This window comes from Psammomys obesus, unplaced genomic scaffold, assembly GCF_907164565.1.
Source record: "Psammomys obesus unplaced genomic scaffold, mPsaObe1.curated_primary_1811, whole genome shotgun sequence".
Classification (NCBI taxonomy): domain Eukaryota; kingdom Metazoa; phylum Chordata; class Mammalia; order Rodentia; family Muridae; genus Psammomys; species Psammomys obesus.
Genome location: NW_026596240.1, coordinates 7,836,490 through 7,858,103, shown reverse-complemented (window position 1 = coordinate 7,858,103; position 21,614 = coordinate 7,836,490). Strand labels below are relative to the sequence as shown.

At 39.1% G+C, this 21,614-nt stretch overlaps 1 protein-coding gene across 1 annotated transcript; it reads right to left on the bottom strand.

Annotated features, from left to right (window-relative positions):
- Nucleotides 1-4,950: 4,950 nt before the first annotated feature.
- Nucleotides 4,951-7,629, bottom strand: LOC129668440 (lithostathine-2). Its single transcript, XM_055596457.1, has 6 exons — nt 7,574-7,629; nt 7,166-7,271; nt 6,456-6,595; nt 6,021-6,158; nt 5,322-5,433; nt 4,951-5,129 (listed from the first exon to the last, which is right to left on the bottom strand). The coding sequence occupies exons 2-6, from the start codon at nt 7,227-7,229 to the stop codon at nt 5,062-5,064; spliced, it is 522 nt and encodes a 173-aa protein (XP_055452432.1). The 5' UTR covers nt 7,230-7,271; nt 7,574-7,629; the 3' UTR covers nt 4,951-5,061.
- Between the last annotated feature and the right edge of the window lie 13,985 nt (nt 7,630-21,614).

Sequence of the window (21,614 nt, the reverse complement as noted above, 5' to 3'; positions counted from 1 at the left end):
AGCTTATAGCCAATATCAAAATCAATGGGGAGAAACTTAAATCATTCCCACTGAAATCAGGGACAAGGCAAGGCTGCTTACTCTCTCCATATCTCTTCAACAGTGTCCTTGAAGTCCTTGCTAGAGCAATATGACAATTGAAGGAGATTAAGGGGATACAAATTGGAAGGGAAGAAGTCAAAGTATCACTGTTTGCAGATGATATGATAGTATACCTGAGTTACCCCCAAAATTCTACCAGAGAACTCCTACAGCGGATTAACACCTTCAGCAACGTGGCTGGATACAAAATTAACTCAAAAAAATCAGAAGCCCTCCTGTATACAAACGACAAAAGCGCTGAGAAAGAAATTAGGCTTCACTCCAGAGGTGCACATGTGGTTAAATACACAAATTAATAAGTAAAGTAACACATAAATGAGTTTAAGATAAAAGTCACATGAGTATTTCAATTAATGTAGAGTTAGGTTTTGAAAAATAGCCAACATCCCTTTGTGATAAAAGCCATAAAGAAGCTTTAAGAACATATTTCAACCTAATGAAGGTTGCATGAGTCAAACAAAGCTATATATAGTCAACATTATGCTACATGGGGCAAAACTGGAAGTATTTACAGTAACATTGGGAATAAGTGAATGCCATTCACGTGCTGCAATCTTATTTAGTACACTGCTTCACATTTTACCTAGAGTAATAAGACAACACTGAAAAATAAAGGGGATTGCAGAAAACAGAAAAGTCAAAAGAACTATGGAGTAATTATGTTTTAACCATTTCTAACTTCCACATACAGTTTACAAACTTGTCAACGTTGACAAAGACATTTGGTGGGTGTTAAAGTACATCTATTTAGATCAATTTGTGGGTTTCTAACTTTGTCTTACCTTCCGGTTCATAAACATGGGATATATGTTTGATTTTTAGGTATGGACCTGAGAGCCCAAATTGTTTTCACAATTATTCCATAAGATTTTATTTCTATAGTGTATTACATTTTATTTTGTATTATATAATACAGTCACGGCTCTAGTATTCTATAGCTTTTCTTCCCTATTTGGTCTCTTATGTGTTAGCATCCAGTTATAGCATCTTAGGCTAATATCATCTTATAGCAATATATTTCAGTACTTTTGGACTTATTTATTTTTTTAATTAATTAACTAATTAATTAATAACAATTCATTAATTTTGTATCCCTGCTGTTGCCACCTCCTTCATCTCCTCCCAGTCCCACTCATTCTCCCTCTCCTTCCCCTATACCCCTCCCTAGTCCACTGATAGGGAGCTTCTCCTCTCCTTCTATTTGACCTTAGCCTACCAGGTTCCTTTATGGCTGGCTGCACTGTCTTCCTCTGTGGCCTGGAAGGCTGCACCCCCCAGGGAGGTGACCAAAGAGAAGTCCACTGAGTTCATATAAGTGACAGCCACTGTTCCTTTTACTAGGGAATGCATTAGGAAACTGAGCAGGGGGTCTATGTCCTCTCCATGCATGGTCCTTGTTTGGAGTATAGGTCTCTGCAGGCCATCCTGGGCCCAGGTTTTTGGCTCTTTTGGCCTCTGATGGAGTTCCTGTCCTCTCCAGGTCTTTATATCTCCCTCTTCTTCCACAAGGTTTCCTGCACTCTTCCCAAAGTTTGGCTATGGGTCTCAGTATCTTCTTACATACCCTGGTAGGTAGACTCTTTCATAAGACCATTGTGGAAGGCTCCTGTCCTGTTCCTTGTCTTCTCCTTTTGATGTCTATCCTGTTTGCCATTCTGAGTGAGGTTTCAGCCTCTTCCCTGTGGTCCTCCTTCTTGTTTAGCTTCTTTAGGACTATAGATTTTAGTATGTTTATGCTATATTATACTGCTTATATCCACTTATAAATGAGTATATAGCAAATGTGTCTTTTCTTCTGAGTTATCACACTCAGGATTACCTTTTCTAGGTCCCACCATTTGCCTGCAAACTTCATGATTTCCTTGTTTTTAATTGCTGAGTAGTATTCCATTGTGGTACATGTAAATGTACCACAATTTTTTTTGTATTTCTTCTTCAGTTGAGGGACATCTCATTGTTTCCAGATTCTGGCTATTATGAATAAAGCTGCTATGAACATTGTTGAGCAAATGTCCTTGTTTGGTTTAGCATCTTTTTTGGATATATATGAAGAGTAGAATAGCTAGATCTTGAGGTAGCACTATTACTAATTTTCTGAGAAAGCACCAGATTGATTTCCAAAGTGGTTGTTCAAGGTTATATTCCCACCGGCAATGAAGGAGGGTGCCCCTTTTTCCACAACCTCACCAGCATGTGTTGTCACTTGAGTTTTTTATCTTAGCCATTCAGATGGATATGAGGTGGAATCTCAGGATCTTATTGATTTGTATTTCTCAGATGACTAAGGACGATAAGCATTTTGTTAAATATTTTTTTTTGCCACTCGATATTCGTCTGTAACCCTAACCGTAACACTGAGAACTTCGGGTTTAGCTCTGTGCCACACTTTTTATTTTATTTTTATTTTTATTATTAGTTACATTTTATTAAGTCCGTATCCCAGCTGTATCCTGCTCTCTCATTCCCTCCCAATCCCACTCTCCCTCTCTCATCTCCTCCCTGCCCCCTTTCCAAGACCACTAATAGGGGTGGACCTCCTCCCCTTTCATCTGACCCTGTTTTATCAGGTATCTTCAGGACTGCCTGCAAAGTCCTCCTCTGTAGCCTAGCAGGGCTCCTCCTCCCTTAGGGAGTGGGGAGATCAAAGATTCTGCCATTGAGTTGCTGTCAGAAATAGTCCCTGTTCCCCTTATTAGGGTACCCACTTGGTTACTGACCTACCACGGGATACATCCATGCAGAGGTTCTAGGTTATATCCATACATGGTCCTTGGTTGGAGAAACAGTCTCATATAAGATCCCTGTGCCCAGATGTATTTGGTCCTTGTGGAGCTCCTATCCTCTCCAGGTCATATTAACTCCCCCTTCTTTCATATGATTCCCTGCACTTTGCCCAAGGTTTGGTTATGAGTGTTAGTATCTGCTTTGATACACTGCTAGCTAGAGTCTTTCAAAGGCCCTCTGTGGTAGGCTTCTGTCCTGTTACTTGTTTTCTCCTATGTCCAATGCCCATCCCATTTGTCTTTCTAAGTGAGGATCGATCATCTTATCCAAGGTCTTCTGTCTTGTTTTTCTTTTTTAGGTATATAGATTTCATTATGTTTATCATATCTTATAGGTCTATATAAGTGAGTATATATCATGTGTGTCTTACTCCTTCTGGGATACCTCACTCAGAATGATCTTTTCTAGATTCCACCATTTGCCTGCAAATTTCATGATTTCCTTGTTTTTGATTACTGTGTACCCTATTTTTTAATTGGATTTCTTGGTTTGTTTGTGTTTAACTTCATGACTTCTAAATATATTCTGGATATTAGCCCTCTGTCTGATATACGGTTGTTGAAGATCTTTTCCCAGTCTGTAGGCTCTGTTTTTGTTCAGAGGACAGTTTCCCTTTCCTTATAGAAGCTTTTCAGTTTCATGAGGTCCATTTATTGATTGTTGGTCTTAGAGCCTGTGCTGTTGGTGTTCTGTACAGGAAGTTGTCTCCTGTACCAATGAGGTTATGGCTCTTCTCTGCTTTTTCTTCTAATAGATTTAGTTTGTCTGGTTTTATGTTAAGATCGTTGATCCACTTGTGCTTTACTTTTGTGCAGGGTGATAAATATGGATCCACTTGTATTTGTCTACATGTAAATATCCAGTTTTACCAGCAGCGTTTTTCGAAGATGCTGTCTTTTTCCCATTGAATGATTTTGGCATTTTTTTTTTCTAAAATCAAGTCATTGTAGGTGTGTGGTTTATTTCTAGGTCTTCAATTTGAGTCCATAGATCCACTAGAGTGTTTCTATGCCACCTTCTGTATTTATTTGTATCATACAATTTCCGTATTTTCTTTTGAAAGCATTTGTATCTTTCACCACAACTCATTTATCCGATGAATGTAAGGATATATATTGCATTGTAGTTTGTTTTTCATACTGTGTGTTATAGTCTTAATTCAAATTGATAATGTGTGTTCTTTGGATTGGATTGTTTTACCAAATTATGTTTAATGTTCTCATTGATCTAATTGGTGCTGGAATATGAGTTATATTCTTAAATTTATTAAAAATCCTAACTCTTGTAGGTATTTGGAGATAGGACCCTTAAAGTGACAATTAACTATTTCTATTTATTTTGTTCACTTAAATCATCATGTTTTATTTATTAGTTCATTCAAAGAATGTCATTATTCATACTATGCTAGTCTTTAAGCCTCTAGTGTTTCTGTCAACAATGTATTCAGTATTATAGACCCAGCAATTTTCCTTAAAATCTCAAACCAATTATAGCTTCAAATTGTTTCCCTGAGCATACAAAAGTGGCTTCCTTAAAATGCAAACTTATGAAATCCCACAGAGTATCAAAATAACCATGCCTTAGAGTGAACATTGTAATGATTTCAAAAGACACAGTCTAAGCAAAGGCACAACATGCTCATGAAGAATGCAATTTTAACAATAGCTATGCTAGGCAGTGCTGGAACCCTTTTCATCTTAGGTACTCAAGCACTGGCAATGGACATAGTGAACTCAAAAGAATGCACAATCGCAGGGCACAATTTTATCTTCATTAGCCCATGGTCCCCCAAAAAATGTATCAGAAAAAAAAACAAGTATTATGGTTTCTAATTTTGTCTTTTTATGGTTTTTGCTTGTATGTATCTCTCTCTTTCTGTGTGAATTTTTAGTGGACTTTTTCTTTGTGTTGTTTTATACTGGTTTGCTTGTTTTCATTTTTGTTTGCCTGTTTGTTTGTTTGTTTGTTTGTTTGTTTTTAAGTGACAGAGAAAGATTGGATGTAACTGGATGGTGGGAGAAGTGGTAAGGATCTGGGGTGATAGAAAAAAAAACATACTGCAAATCTTTTTTTTTTTTCTTGAGGATATTTATTTAATTAGGGATGGATCAATGGTCTTCTTTCATTTTTTACTACATAGTAACAGAGTTCTGAACATCAGTTGGACAGGTGACTTTAGGCTTTGAACTTGCAGACAAAGGAGTACTGAGCATCACAGTACTCATCCTTCCATTTCTTGTATGCTAAAAGCCAATGGGGGCAAAAGTCAGACGGAGAGAATATGGTTTTATCTAGTTTTAAGACTGACTGGACAAGAAATAAGGGGAACACTCTTCTCTTTCTCTTATAAGTAACCCTTCCCTATCTCCAGCCCCAGGTATATCCCCAGAGTTGAGCAGAAGAAACAAACAGCAACATGAGACTAGGATTCTTACCTGTGTTTGACGTCAGTGTCACACAATAACCACGATTGGCGGTGCTTGGAGCCCCAGTGGCCCATGATTTGTAGAGAAATAGAGATCCGCTGCTCCAGTGCCAACGACGGTTCTATAGTGAAAGAGTCAAGTAAATGTCACAGTCCCACTTCAGAACAATGTTTCTTTGTTTTTGTCCTTTCTCCAAATATTCAACTCCTTCCATTTTCCTCCAGAGAGGTAAATACTCTGAATTTTACAAAGATCCAGAAATACTTATCACAGAAAGCCATTCCCAGAATCTCTTTCTTGAGACCCAAAGCTTGCCTAGTTCAGAATACTCCTAGATAATACTAGATGTGTTGGTATAACAACAGATATGCCAAAACAAGCAATCAATTATTTTCTTCTTTGTCATCTGAAGACGATTCTGTTATAACATGAATCATCAAGACACACTATAAATAATGATCACTATATAGCAAATGTTACTTGGATAATACAATAAAATTGACCATGAATGTATGGAGGTATAAAGAATTTTAGCCCCAGCTATCTCTATACCATGTTCAGGGAACCTCAACATGCTAATATATCCTAGCATTCACAAACACATTTCTTTTCTATGAGTGTTGTAAATTTGGCTTTTCACAGGTTAGACTTGGTTCTCCCAGTTCTCCTGCATCTGATTATTAGGAGATAAAGAGGCCACAAACTCACATTTTTGGGGTCATGAAGTCCAGTCCAGACATTGGTAACTGTAGTACCACTCTCCTTAACCAGAGAGGCCACAAAATTGCTCTCAGCCTGGCTGAGCACTGATACCAGATGACCTGAATTCATGTTCTGGCAAAAGAGCTGTGGTGTCCAGAGGGGGAAAAATAGATTACTCAATAGAAAAGGGAGTTTTGAACAATATACTGTTTCTCCTAAAGAATGTTTGAGAAAAGGGACAATACAGAAATGTTCCTGATGATACTGTGATTCAGCACCGAGATCTCTGTAGGAGATTCAAACTAGAAGTCATAATCAAGGGGAAAATTTAGTTGGTGATGGGAAAAATAGGTAATCTGCTCTATCTTATAAAGCCACAGGAAATGTTAACTCTCTCTATCTTCTGATCCCTCCCCCTGCCACATATCTGTCTTCACTTACGTCTGCCTCCCCCCAGGTCAAACGATCTTCAATGAAGTAGTAGCAGTAGGAACCATAGGCATTAGCACCTTCTGGGCAGTTTATTTTAACAGAAGGAAGATCGTTTTCTGCCAAAAGCAAGTCTTCTGCAGCCCCTTGACCTAGGAAAGGATGGGGAAGTGAAGGACATCATGAGAATTTGCCAAAGCCTGAAGATGAGATAACCATTGTTGTCTACTTTATAGGTATGTAAGGATGTAGTACAGGCAATAGAGTGAATGCCTACTCTGCACTCCTCCATTCTGGCTTTTCTCTTTCAGGCTTTCTTTCCTTGAGACAAGAACTCACAATTAATTTCTCATGCTGTTTCTCCACAATTGTCCCCCCCCTTTTTTTTTCTGAAGTGCTTTTCTGTGATTCTTATAGCTTTTCTTACATAATGTCCTCCATAGTTTTATATTTTTTGCATGCAATCCTCTCCAAATTAATAAAGTCATCTAGATTTAACCAGATCAACTAAAAAAGCATCAGTTGTTATGAACAAGAGATTATTTAACTGTCCAACTCAAATTTTTTGGCAATTGGCGATGTATTTTTCCATGATCTGTGAATCCATAAGAATGACTGGTTAACCTCCAATGTTTACCATTCCTTTCCTCAAAGCACATGACCATGTATACAGATGGAGCAAAGCTTTCAGGTATGTAGGGATAGTGCTTCAACAAGCTCACCTTGGCTGAATGACAGGAACATCAGGAATGTGGAAAGGATAAAGTATGCATTCTTCTGAGCCATGCTGATCAGTAGTCTTAGATTTAACTTCTAAATCAACAATTTCTATTAAAGAACAAAGAGAATGAAATTCTAGGAGTTGTGAACATAGAAAGCTTAATTTCACACAATGCCCCTTATCTCTTAATTTCTTAGTGTAAGAATGTTGTCTTGCACCCCCATATACTCAATTTCTTCTCTAGAGATTTTAGAAGTTTATAAACCTAGTAATATAAAGGCATTTTGGACCTCTACTGCAGAACTGTACTTCTGTAACCTTTGTATAACATCCCTCTGTCTTTTTCCCCACATCTAAGTACAGTAGCTTGTGTTGGAGGAATATTCCTCTTGTAAGCATACTTACTTACCAGCTAGGTATAATCAATGTTAACAGGCTATGTAGTGGTAGGCCTTTTATATGCAATGGGATAGAGCAGAAGGCTCATTCTGAGTGATATAAAGGAGGGACATAGAGTCTCAGAAGAGTTACCTTTGGCACAGGTGTCATACAGAAATTCTGGCAACAGGAGTCATGTCTTTCTGGGACATTATGGGAATGGTCACAGGTGATGAAATGTTTGTACTCACAGTTGGAAAAGTTCTCAAGTGAAAAAAAATATTTTGTTGTACAACCTCATTGCAGGTACCTGAGCAAGAACAAAACCCTTCCAGAAACTCAAGATGGCTAATGAGAGAGAAAGAGCAGCAGGAGCATCCAAAGGAGTTGTGTGACATTAGAGAAAGACAATTTTATACTTTATTCACCTTCTATCTCGATTGTAGCACCCTCGCTTTTCTCCTCCTTGTCCCACACTCCCTCCCTCTTTCCTCTTATACTTCTCCCCCAGACCACAGAAAGGGGAATCCTTCATTCCCTACACTCTGACACTAGCCAAACAAATCTCAAGACTGCCTGGATCCTCTTCCTATGTGGCCTGGAAAGGCCATCCACCAGGGAACATGATCAAAGGGCATGCAACAGAGTCCATGTAAGAGACAGTCACTACCTCCCTTACTATGGGACCCACATGGAGACTGAGCTGCCTATTGGATACATCTGAGCATGGGATCTAGGTCCGATCCATGCATGGTCATTGGTTGGTCTCTGCATGACCCAGTGGGCCTAGATTTGTTGGCTTTGTTGCTCTCCGTGTAGAGCTCCTGTCCCTCTGGGTCCATCTTTCCATCCACTCTTCCAAGGACTCCCTGAAGATCTTCTGGAGGCATCTCTACCCCTGATCTTAAGCTTTATTATAGAGTGACAGTAATAAAAACTGCTTGGTGCTACCATAAAAGCAGACTGGTGGATCAATGGAATTGAATAGACGACCCAGAAATAAATCTACTCACCTATAGACGCTTGAATTTTGACAAAGAAGCCAAAACCATACAGTGAAAAAAAAAAAAAAAAGATACCATCTTCAAAAAATGGTGCTTTTCTAACTGGATGTCTTCATGTAGATCGAAGGCCTCAACATAAAATCAGACACACTAAAAATGTTAGAAGAAAAGTGGGGAAGAGACTTAAAGTCATTGGCACAGCTCAGACTCTAAGATGAACAACAAAAAATGGGAACTCATAAAACTGAAAAGCTTCTGTAAAGCAAAGGGCACTGTCATCAGACCAAGACAACAACCTACAGACTGGGAAAAGATCATCACCAACCCTGTATCCCACAGATGGCTAATATCTAAAATATAAAAAGAACTAAAATAATTAAACACCAACAAATTTTTTTTCTTTTCTAGTATTTTCTCTCTTCTCTCTACCTCATACTGTATACATTTTTTTTTCTCTAAAATTTACCACTTACAGATTCCTGCTTAGGCTGTCTTACACTCTTCACCGAATGTTGTCTGCTCATGTGGCATGCCTACTCCTGTCTTGATCTTCCTCCTCTTCCTAAATTGCTCGAGAACATCAGCTGTCCCACAAACAGAAAGTCCATGCTGCCTTCCTTCTCTTCAGTGAGGTTTAAGATTAATAAGGATTATTATTCACCTTATACAGTAGAGCTTTCACATATTCTTAGACTTTCTTCTATTACATCTACTGGCCCACCCTTGGATTTTCCCAGCTGATTGGATTTTCTTATTGATATTTTCCATGCTAATATTCTTTTTTTTTTCTCTTTAAGTTAAAGAATGCACAGGAAGAATTAGCTTTCTTCTTTTCCTAAATAATGCACTCAAGTAACCTTGTGATACATCAGAACATGGATTAGAATCTCTCTGTTAACATTTTAGAAGGACTGGGAAAAAGACTTAAAAATTAAGACTACTTTCTGCTCTTGCGGAAGACCTGATTTCAGTTGTTATTACATATCAGGCAGTTCACAACCTCCTGTAACTTCAAATCCAGGGAATTCAACATGTACGTATGTGCACAATCACATAAACTAATACACATGAATAAATTTAAAAACAATTCTTTTAAAAAAGGATTGTGTTGTTTTCTTGACCTTGATTTTTGGAGAAAGTAATTATGACTTTCTAGACTAGTGATTCTAGCCTGTGCCCCATATATTCTTCCTCTGGTAACTGTGTGTATTGTTTTATCACTATTTGTGAAAAATTCTTATTCACTCTGGTGGTTGAGTGAATTCACTTCCTAAGTTACACAGGTATAGCCCTGACTTCACCATTTCTTCTGTGTTCAAGTTAGAGCTACTCATCAGAAAAACCAAGCTATTGATCTTGAAAATATCTGGAAGCCACAAACTAAAGTCCTAATGATTATGCTCCACCTTGTTTAAGTTACAATGTCTTTAGGTGAATTCTAGTGCCAAGAAGTTTCAATGAGATCTTTCTGTTGGGGAGGGCATCAAAGTCCATGTCAGAGACAATCACTGCTCCCCTTACTAGGGAAAACCACATGAAGAGTGAGCTGCCTATCAGCTACATCATAATGTCTAAGATAAAAACCCCAAGTGACAGCACATGCTGGAAATCAATATTTTTAATCCTTTTTTGAATGAGAAAGTACAGTCACTCAGTTGACTCCAGGCATGAACTGTGTCATCTTATATGAACAAAGATTGTGATGCTAATAGTGCTAAGCACTTGAAGCTCTGATAAGATCACTCCAGGAGCAAGGCAGAACTGTAACAGCCTACAAAGTGTTTGAAATGTTAATAAGACATTCCACCACATGGTACCATATGATCTAAAATTATAGAGATTTCAAATAAAAATATTCTGAGCATGGTTTTAGAAATACTTAAAAATTCTAAAGTAGGAAAAATTTTAAGATGACTTTCTGTAAGGACTCTTTGGGACAAGCTAATAGAAACTAAACTTATCCCTCAACCATAATTGTCCTCTTATTGTCGGCTTCATGCATATTTTTTTAAAAAAATATTTTTTTAATATTAATCACAGGTTATTTACTTTGTATCCCAGCCGTAGCCCCCTCCCTCCCTCCCTCCCAATCCCACTGTCCCTCCCTCATCTCCTCCCTGTCCCTTTCCAAGTCCACTGTTAGGGAAGGTCCTCCTCCCTTTCCATCTGACCCTACCTTATCAATGGTTATTTTCAGGACTGGCTGCAATGTCCTCCTCTGTGGCCTAGCAAGGCTGCTCCTCCCTCGGGAGGCAGGGGGAGGTAAAGGACTCAGTCGTTGAGTTCATGTCAGAAATAGTTCCTGTTCCCCTTACTAGGGAAACCCACTTGGATACTGAGCTACCATGGGATACATAGGAGCAGCGGTTCTAGGTTATGTCCATACATGGTCCTCGGTTGGAGAAACAGTCTTATACAGGACCCCTGTGCCCTGTTATATTTTTATAAGATAATGTAAGCCATGATTCTCTTCTTTAGCTGCAAAGATATGTTTTCAGATGTTCTGCAGGAATGTTTGTGTGAGACTCAATTGCCCTTTGGAGAAAGGTTCCTGTGATTCTAATCTGTCCTTTAGGAAAGACACTGAAAATGTCCTCAATTTAATTGGGCAAGACAATAGACTTTGTTGGGCATGACTAGACCATGGTGAAGTGAGTGGGGTAAGGATATGAGAGGGTCAGAAAAAGTAGCATGATTAGTGAGAAGTCTTAGTAGAGATTATTTATGAGTTTCCCTTATTTATAGATATTTTGTCAGTCATCTGAAACAAATTCAGGGCTTTTATCAGAATAATTTTATATGTTTGTTTAATATTTGCTAAGTAAAATATTCTACTTCAGCTAGGGATTTTTGGAAAAGATGATTTTTAAGAGTCTAATGTTATGGAGGAGTGTCTGTGGGACGGTGACAGTGAAGAATGAATATTTAAAAATGGCTAAAACATTGGAATAGAAACAAAGACCTGATAAGCTAGGGTCAGATGGAAGGGGAGAAGATACTCCCCCATCGGTGGACTTGGAGAGGGGCATGGGAGGAGATGAAGAAGATAGGGTGGGATTGGGAAGGAATGAGGAAGGGGCTACAGCTGGGATACAAAATGAATAAACTATAGTTAATACAAAAATAAAATATAAAAAGAAACGAAGGCTACTTCAATTATAAACCTGGAATTCTTTCATCATCCTTATAATGAATTTATGCATGTGCCTAAGTTACAGGGAAATCCTCTGGCAGGTCCTCCAGAGAGCATACTTTGTCAATATTTTGCTAAATGAAATCTCCCAATATTTAAGCAATATGTAACTCTCTTTTAATTAATAAGCTATTTATTGTTCAAAGTATTTCCCCATAATATTTCTGTTTTAGTGTGTCACTACATCACATATTTTGACAGTGTCATAGTCTATTACCCTTTCCTGCTAATTTTCTTTCTTTTCCCTCATTTTTTCTTTTTGTAACTTTTATATCCACATAGGTATGTGCATGTCCATGCATTTATACTTGTATTATTACTGAGTGCTGACTTTTATGTTGTGTGTGTGTGTGTGTGTGTGTGTGTGTGTGTGTGTGAAGTTTAGGTTCCACAAGTGAGAATGTAAGAAAGAACATGACATTTATCTTTCATCATTTGACTAATTTAGCTCAATATGATCTCTAATTAATTATACTTCTTCCTCAACATCCTCAAAGCCACCCTCCCCTGAACTCTTTCTGAGCTCCACACTAGGAGAAAGGTTCTTATTTTTATTTTTCTGGTAGTTACTTACTTGTGTATAGATATGTGTATAGATATATAGTCTACTTTTGTTGTTTCATCTACATCATGGCTCTTGCTTCCACAGGTCAAGGAACATCCATGGAAGAAGTGGCAGAGAGAGAGTATAAGAGCTGGAATGCCAGGAAGTCTGTAGCCAATAGATTAATCATGAGTGTCAACTCATCTTTTTCCATTTATTGGGGTAAAAGATGGAGCATAATAAGATAAATTCTGCCCACTGTTTCCTGATACTCTATTCTTCATCTCTTTTATCCCTGTTTGTCTTTGTTATTACTGTAGACTGTATTCTTGGCTACTGCAAATACCTTTTAACTGCTTTCCTGGAAGATCTTTTCCTTTCCCATCTGAGTTTGAAGGCTGTGGGAAATTGGCACCTGGGTACACATCAAAGCAGTGAAATTACATCTTCGTCTGAAGGAAAGTTTGTTTTGATTAAGCTATCTTACCTCTGCTTGGAAGAGTGTGCCAGAAACATCCCTAACTTATCTACTGTGTGTCTGTTCTTGGTGTTAGGGGGTTATTCTGTGGAAATTTCAGTGTCCTAGGCTACACTGTGACTCTCTTTATTTGTGCCTCCTGGTGCTTCATTCATTGTTAGGCACTGATTTCTGCTTTAGGTGATGTGTAACAGGTCTTCGTGTGTGCCTGTTGAGACCTAAACCAGAAACTGTAAAAGGAGTTCCTGAAATGCACTTGCATCTGCCTTTCCTAATTTAGCAAACATGTTTTTGTTTGTTTGTTTTTTCTGTTAAAAACAGTGAAAATCTGTTGATCTCCTTGTGGAGTTCCTGCCCCTTCCAAGTCTTTCTATCTCCCTCTTCTTCCATAAGGTTTCCTATATTCTGCCCAAAATTTGGGTGTGAGTCTCAGCATCTCCTTCAATACCCTGGTGGGTAGAGTCTTTCAGAGGCTCCCTGTGGAAGGATCCTGTCCTGTTCCTAGTCTTCTACTTCTGATGTCTATCCTGTTTGCCCTTCTGAGTGAGGATTAAGCATATTCTCTAGCATCCTCCTTGTTGTTTAGCTGTTTTATAACTATATGTGTAATATGTTTATACTATTAATATATATATTAATATATGGCTAATATCCACTTATAAGTGAGCATGTACCATATGTGTCTTTCTGCTTCTGGGTTTCCTCATTCAGGATGATCTTTTCTAGTTCTCACCATTTGCCTGCAAATTTCATGATTTCCTCATTTTTAATTGCTGGTTAGTATTTCATTGTGTAAATGTACCACTATTTCTATATCCATTTCTCAGTTGAGGGACATGGAGGTGCAGATACAGATCCTCCATCCAAAGACTATGCGTGGAGAGGACCTAGAAGCTCTCATCAGAGAAAGCCCATAAGCTGCCCATTTTCTAAGTGGGTTTCCTCGCAAGGGGTACAGGGTTTGTCTCTGACATAGACTCAGTGGCCAGCTCTTTGATCACCTCCCTCTGGGGATGCAGCCTTGCCAGGCCATAGAGGAAGATGGTGCAGCCAGACAAGAAGAGATCTTAGACTAGGATTAAACAGAAGGGGAGGAGGTCCTCCCCTATGAGTGGGCTAGGGAAGGGGCATAGGCAAAAAAGAGATAGAGTGGGTGGGACTGGGAGGATAAGAGGGGGAGGGCTACAGCTGGGACATAAAGTGAATAAATTAATTAAACATTTAAAAACACTTTTATTTTTAAATCTATTCACGTCCATAGTTTTGCCACAGATTTCCCCCTGAGATGGGGTCTCTCACTCTTTACCCAAGATCAGTTTGAAACTCACTATGTAGCCCAGGTTTTTCTCAAACTTGCGATGATTCTTTTACCTAAGTCTTTGACTACTATTATAGATTACAGTCATGAGCTTTGACTAATTTTTAAAAACATCTCTTTTGATGAATGCCTTTCCGTTTATTTTTTGAATATTTATTTAATTTCTACTTATGTGTTTATGTGTCAGGTAGATAGAGGTGGACATGTCTGTGCCATCCATGAGACAGTGTCAGATCCCCTGCAGCTAGAGCTACAGGTAGTTATGAGCTGCTCAATGTGGGCTCTTGGAACTAAACTAGAGCCCTCTTCCAGAGCAGTACATAGTCTTAACCTACTGAGCCAACTCTTTAATCCATGTACTCACAGTTTAAATTTTTTTAATTTTATTTTTTATTAATTACAGTTTTTATTAATTATAGTTTATTCACTTTGTATTCCACCTTTAACCCCCACACTCACGTCCTCCCAACCCCATCCTCTCTCCCTCTTCTTCTACTATGCCCCCCACCCTATCCAGTGATAAGGGAGGTCCTCCTCCCCTTACATCTGACCCTAGTCTATCAGGTCTCACCAGAATTGGCTTCAGTGTCTTCCTCTGTGACTTGGTAAGGTTACACACACCCCCTCAGGTCGAGGTAATTAAAGAGCCAGTCCCTGAGTTCATGTCAGAGACAGTCCCTGTTCCCATTACTAGGGATCCTCTTGGACACTGAGCTCCCATGGGATACATTTGTGCAGGGGTTCTAAGTTATCTCCATGTATGGTCCTTGGTTGGGGTATCAGTCTCACAAAAGACCACTGGGCCCAGATTTTTTGGATCTCTTGCTCTCCTTGTGAAGTTCCTGTCCCCTCCAGGTCTTTTTATCTCCCCCTTCTTTGATAAGATTCCCTGCACTCTGCCCAAAGTTTGGCTTTGAGTCTCAGCAAATGTTTTGATACCCGGCTTTGTAGAGTCTTTCAGAAGCCCTCTGTTGTAGGCTCCTGTTCTGTTCCCTGTTTGCTCCCTCTTTCGATGACTGTCCCTTTTGCCTTTCTGAACGAAGATTGAACATCTTACCCAGGTTACTCCTTCTTGATTAGCTTCCTTAGGTATACAGATTTTAGTACGATTATCCTATATTATATGTCTAATATCCACTTTTAAGTATATACTGTATGTGTCTTTCTGCTTCTGGGATACCTCACTCAGGATGATCTTTTCTAGATTCTACCATTTGTTTGTAAATTTCATGATTTTGTTGTTTTTAATAGCTGAGTAGTATTCCATTGTGTAAATGTACCACAATTTCTGTATCCATTCCTCAACTGAGGGACACTTAGGTTGTTGGCTATTACAAATAAAGCGCTACTAACACTGTTGAGCAAATGTCTTTGTTTTAAAAATCACATATTCAAGATGCAATAGTTAAATAAAAAATATATTATCATAAAATATTATTTCATATGCAGGTAATTGTAACAGCACTGTGTTTTTTGTGATATTAATACAAAAGAGTTGTTTTTCACAATGTCTTGCAACATAGAGTCATTTGTTGTTTCTCTGTATTCTTATGGAATCACTTGGTCTGTAGACTGAGAATTCCAAGGATCTTCACTGGAATTGTCATTTAAGTATTTTTATATCGATCCCATTATCAAAAAGAAGCAATGTCCAATCTAAAACTGATTTAGAGAGACAAATCTACAAAAATATTGTTAAGTAAGGCATAAAATTACAAATCTTCCCATACTATTAAAACTCCCTGAAAAAAAAAAAAGAAAAAAAATGGTGTCATTTTTATTTTCTTTTTTATTAAACACATGGTTCTCTCACTACTTCCTTTCCAAAAATGTGTGTCAGTAGGTTTAGATGTGAAACTCATATCATCTAAATTTCAGGTGGCTGAGGCAAAGTTCAGCTGCAAAATATCTGAGTAAAAAGAAATTGTAAAGGAGAAATTGCATAAAGATTTGAAAAAACAGGGAACAGGACAGAGGGCCTCTGAAAGACCCTACCCTGCAGGGTATTGAGTCAGATGCTGAGACTCATAGCCAAACTTTAGGCAGAGTGCAGGGAATCTTCTGAAAGAAGTGGGAGATAGTAGGACTTGGAGAGGACAGGAGCTCCACAAGGACAGCAACATATCCTAAATATCTGGGCACATGGGTCTTTTCTGAAACTGATACCCCAGCCAAGGACCAATCAAGGAGATGGTCTGGAACCCCTGCACAGAGGTAGCCCATGGCAGCTCAGTGTCCAAGTGAGTTCCATAGTAATGGGGACAGGGACTGTCTCTGACAGGAACTGATTGGCCTGCTCTTTGATTACCTCCCCCTGAGGAGGGAGCAGCCTTACCAGGTCACAGAGGAAGACAATGAAACCATTCCTGATGAGACCTGATAAACTAGGATCAGAGGGAAGGGAAGGAGGACCTCCCTTATCAGTGGACTGGGAGAGGGACACAGGTGGGGAAGGGGTAGGGTGGGACTGGGAGGGAAAGAGGGAGGTACAGGTGGGGTTACAAAGTGTAATTAATAAAAATTAAAAAAAAAGAATAGAGAAAAGAAAAGCAGAGGAATTTAAGGTAGAGTATCACTTTGTATCTCTTAGCTGTCTATGAACTCACTGACCTTTTCTCCATCACCTGATTGGTGGAATTAAAATAAAATTAATTTGTCAAAGGGGAATATTTTATAGTATTTTATAGCCACCAATTATTAGGAGTGAAGCGACAACATGGAAGTGGGTTCTTGATTTTCTGGAGACTGATGAATTAGAATACTTTCTAAGGACACATTTGTACCTTGTTCTGTTGGTTCATTTTATTTCTTTAATTGTTTATTTTTAAATTGTGTATGGTGTCCTGTGTGTGAGAGAGAGACAGAGAGAAAGAGACAGAGAGAGAACTGTGCCTCTGTGTATGTGGTGTGAGTGTCTGTGTGTGTTGCTGTTTTGCTTTCTTGTCAATGTGGATGGGTGCAGCATGAGAGCACACAGGTACACCTATGGGTATGGAGGCCAAACGTTGACTTCACTCCTTCCCACCTAATTTTAGAGTTTCTCACTAGACCTGGATTTCATTGCTTTTACTAGGCTGGCTAGCCGGTGAGCGTTAAGAATTCACCTCTGTTCCCTTGCCCACTACCAGTAGCATTACACGTGTGACACCTCCACTTTTCGGTGTTTAAAACTCAGCTCTTCATTTGAATGACAGCCAGCTCCCTGGCTTCTGTTTATTTTATTATAGAATATGTTATTGTAGTTTAGAATGGCAGCAAACTCACAGCAAACCCCCTGCCTCTGCTTTCCAATTGATGAGAGGTAGGCACCTTCATTTACGCCCTGCCTTTACCTAGCTAGCCTAAAAAATGTAGCTCATAGTTCTTTCATAAGTTAAGAAGAGAGGCTGCACTCTCCCTTCTGAGGTGGCTTGGGACTGGGTAGACCTAGGTGCTGTTCACTACTATGTTAAGCTGTGAAAGGAAGCAAGAAGCAGGAAAAGGATTTAGACGAAAAAGAGCTCAGGTAACTCCTGACCCAGAGAAATGGCATTTGAGCTCTGAAGAGAGAGTACACAGATCGCTAGAGACATCAGATTGTTGATGCCCAAATTTTCCTTGTTGAATTTTAAAAGCCCTTCTTTGTAGTGATTGTCTCATGTACAAATGAGAATATGCAGTATTTGAAGCTCTATGACTGGATTATTTCAATTAATATAATGTCCTTCAGGTTCACTGATGTGCTAACAGATGACAGAATTTTCTTGCACCTGAAGATGGAATACTTCTATTGTGAACATATGATACAAGGAACATACCTTATAGAAAAAAATCAATGCTTGGAGAGATGCTTTTGCAGAAGACCCTGGGTCTGTTCTCAGCAGGCATGCCTACTGCTTGCCATGCCCATGCATCCAGCTCCAGAGACTCTAACACTGTCTTCTGGCCTACACAGGATAGTGACTCACATACACATGCCACTCTCCACCCTCACCCACATAAGTAAAATAAAAGAAATTCTGTTCATCTGTCTTTTCAGTTTTGAGCTGACAGAAATACATAAGCTAAAGACATTCGATTTCATCCCGATGTTGTATCTTTTGGGTGTTTATTCATCCAGGGACTGTTGTATCACATGACAGTTCTAAATCTAGCTCTTTGAGGAAGCCCCAATTTTTACATAATACCTTTAAAATTACCATCCTATTAAATGTGTAAAAGATTACCTTTTCTCTGCATCCTCCCCAACACTTATCTTTTATCTGCTGCACACAGTCATGGTAACAGGTGTGAGGAGAGGCTATGTGATGCTTTTGATTTGCCTGTGCCTGACAATTAGAGACTTTGAGCCTTGTCTTTCAAACACACCTGTGGGCATTTATAAATCCTTTTGAGTGGTCTCTATGCTGTTGTTTTTGCCTGTTTAGCTTTAACTAATTCCTTTTTTATTTTTTTATTTATTTAATTTTTCTTTGAAATTTATACATTTTATATCCCAATTATAGCCCTCTCCCTCAATTCCTCTGGGTCCCACCCTCCCTCCCTTTCCCCCTATCACGTTCCCCTAGACCACTGAAAGACGGAGTTCTCCTTCTCTGTCTTCTACCATGGCTTATTAAGTCTCCTCAGGAATGGCTGGATCCTCTTCCTCCATGGTCTGGCAAGGCTGCATCACCAGGGGCAAGTGATCAAAGAGCAGGGAACCGAGTTCATGACAGAGGCAATCCCTGCTCCCCTTACTGGAGAACCCACATGGAGACTCAGCTGCCTATTGGGACTAATTCTTTTGGGGTTTTTTTTTTTAAGATTTATTTATTATGTATACAATGTTCTGACTACATGTACACCAGAATAGGACACCGGGTCTCATTATAGATGAGATGATTGTGAGCCACCATGTGGTTGCTGGGAATTGAACTCAGGACCTCTGGAAGATCAGCCAGTGCTTGTAACCTCTGAGCCATCTTTTCAGCCCCGGGACTAATTCTTTTTATATGTTGTAATTGTTTAAGTTCCTAGTACATTTTGCACATGTGTCATTGTCTTCATATACAATGTGTTTTCTCCTATTCTGTAGATATGTTTTCCGTTCTACCAACTGCTGCATTGTTTGCCACACAAGTTTCTTTTACCTATTTTTATTTCTAGTATTTTTACTTTTGAAATTTTAATTCAATTACATGTCTCCTTTTTGTTTCCTCTTTGCAAACCCTCTGATATACTCATCCCTGTTCTCCTTCATATTCTTGGTCTCTTTATTTTTTCACTATTTGTTATTGCTTGCATATATGTAAATACATTTATATTTCTAAATATAACCCGTCTACTCTGTATTATGTTACTTGTTTGAACATTTTTAGGCAGACACTTTTTGTTTTTGGCACACTTGTCTGTTTTTTAGCTTTGTTGTTGGACTTTTGAACTCACATTGAAAAGTACTGCTCAAATTAAAATACTATGAAATTTTCACCAATGATTTCTTTCTAATCTTGCTAATGTAGTCAAACTTTTAAACTATTTTGAGTTCATTTTTATTTTGCATATTTTAAGAATTTTTTGCTATTTTGTGTACATATGTATGTTTAAGGAAGTGCATATGTGCTTCCTGTGTGTGGAGGTCAGAGTTACCTGGTTATACCACTGGGACGCTGAATCGAACTGCTATCCTCAGGCTTTACAGCTGGCACCTTGACCCACTGAGTCATCTTTCTGGTCTTTGACTTAATTTTTTTTAATTTTTCTTTATTAGTTACACTTTACTCACTTTGTATCTCCCTGTGGTTTCCTCCCTCCTCCCATCCCAATCCCTCCCTTCCTCTCCTCTCTGCACACATGCCCCTCCCCAACTCCACTGATAGGGGAGGACTTCTTTTCCTTCCTTCTGATCCTAGTCAATTAGGTCTCATCAGGAGTGGCTGCATTGTCTTCTTCTGTGGCCTGGTAATGCTGCTTCCCCCTCAGGGGGAGGTAATTAAAGAGCAGGCCAATCAGTTCATGTCAGAGACAGTCCCTGTTCCTATTACAATGGAACCCACTTGGATACTGAACTGCCATGGGCCACATCTGTGCAGGGGTCTTAACTTATCTCCATGCATAGTCTTTAGTTGGAATAGCAGTCTCAGGAAAGACTCCTGTGCTCAGATTATTTTGGTTCTGTTGCTCTCCTTGTGGAGTTCCTGTCCTCTCCAGATCTTACTATTTCCCACTTCTTTCCTAAGATTCCCTGCACTCTGCCCAAAGGTTGCCCATAAGTCTCAGTATCTACTTTGATAGTGGTGGGATTTGGAAAAGATCATCCTGAGTGAGCTATCCCAGAAGCAGAAAGATGCACATGGTATATACTCACTCATATAGACATATAATATAGGATAAACCTACTAAAATCTGTACACCTAAAGAAACTAATCAAGAGGGAAAACTCTTGCTAAAATGCTCAATTCCTATCCAGAAGAGCAAAGAGGCTGGACATCAGAAGAAGGAGAAAAGAGGGAACAAGTCAGGAGCCTGACACAGAGGACCTCTGAAAAGCTCTGCCCTGCTGACTTAATTTTTATATGCTATGAACGAAGTGTTCATCTTTCTACCTGTGGCTATCAAGCAAGTATGGTTATGTGATATATATGTGTGTACATACAGTTTGTGTTCAAATAATTCTTGATAAATTTGGTCCTGTAATTTAATAATAATCTTTGTTTTGGACTTTCACAGCTTTCAACTACATATTAATAGACAGTTAAACCACTAGGGTAAATGGTAAACTTAGAACTTTGGGATGATTTGAATTACAGCTTTGTGGGAGTTCCCATGTGTGGGTATCACTACACTGGACAGGTGCCTGTAGCCACAAGGATAACCTAGAGGCAGGGTCATAGGAGACTATCAAATCCAAAGGTCTGTCTTATTGGGACTGATTAAGTGTTAAGTAGAAAATGGGAAAAGGCTGTTGACAGAGAAAAGACTGGCCAGGAACTCAACATTTCTAAACTCTGTTTATGTGAGTCCTGATCTCCTAGTTGGTCCAGATGTGTGGCTTGGAATCTAAGTCTGCAGAGTTTAGCAGGGAGATAGGATAGGTGGTCATAGAGATTGGAACTGTGAGGCTCGATGAAGTCTGGATTAAATGGATTATGTTTAACTGATAATAAGCACATCTTAATATCCTGAACACATCCTTGATGATCATGAAAGGCAGCATAGAGCCAAAGCATGTGGGGCTTCCTGGTACCTGAGCCAAAAGAGCTGAAATGACATAAGGAGTAGGCCTGAGGGCTCTCTCCATAGATTCCAACAAAATGAATCACAGCACTGGATTTAGCTGGGTTACCCTATTGTTATTACCTTGACTACATATGGAGGGTAATTTTACAGTGCTTCTGCCAAGAACTGAGTGTGTGAGAGGACGGTATCTTCATATATCTACAAGAGAACACTCTCAAGTCCAGACCCATCACAGCACACCAGGTGGGATGGACTGAACTCTAGTGAATGTGTAGTTTTCCTTCCCAAACCACTCTCTGACACTCCACAGTGTCTTAGCATGGGTGTAAAACACAAAA

What these genes read in the sequence shown, in the direction of transcription:
- LOC129668440 (XM_055596457.1), bottom strand. Translation starts at nt 7,229, where the DNA reads ATGGCTCAGAAGAATGCATACTTTATCCTTTCCACATTCCTGATGTTC. An exon ending in GTTCCTGTCATTCAGCCAAG is followed by an intron (nt 6,596 to 7,165) that starts GTGAGCTTGTTG and finishes ATCCTTTCCTAG; the next exon opens with GTCAAGGGGCTGCAGAAGAC. An exon ending in GACTTCATGACCCCAAAAAT is followed by an intron (nt 5,434 to 6,020) that starts GTGAGTTTGTGG and finishes CTTTCACTATAG; the next exon opens with AACCGTCGTTGGCACTGGAG.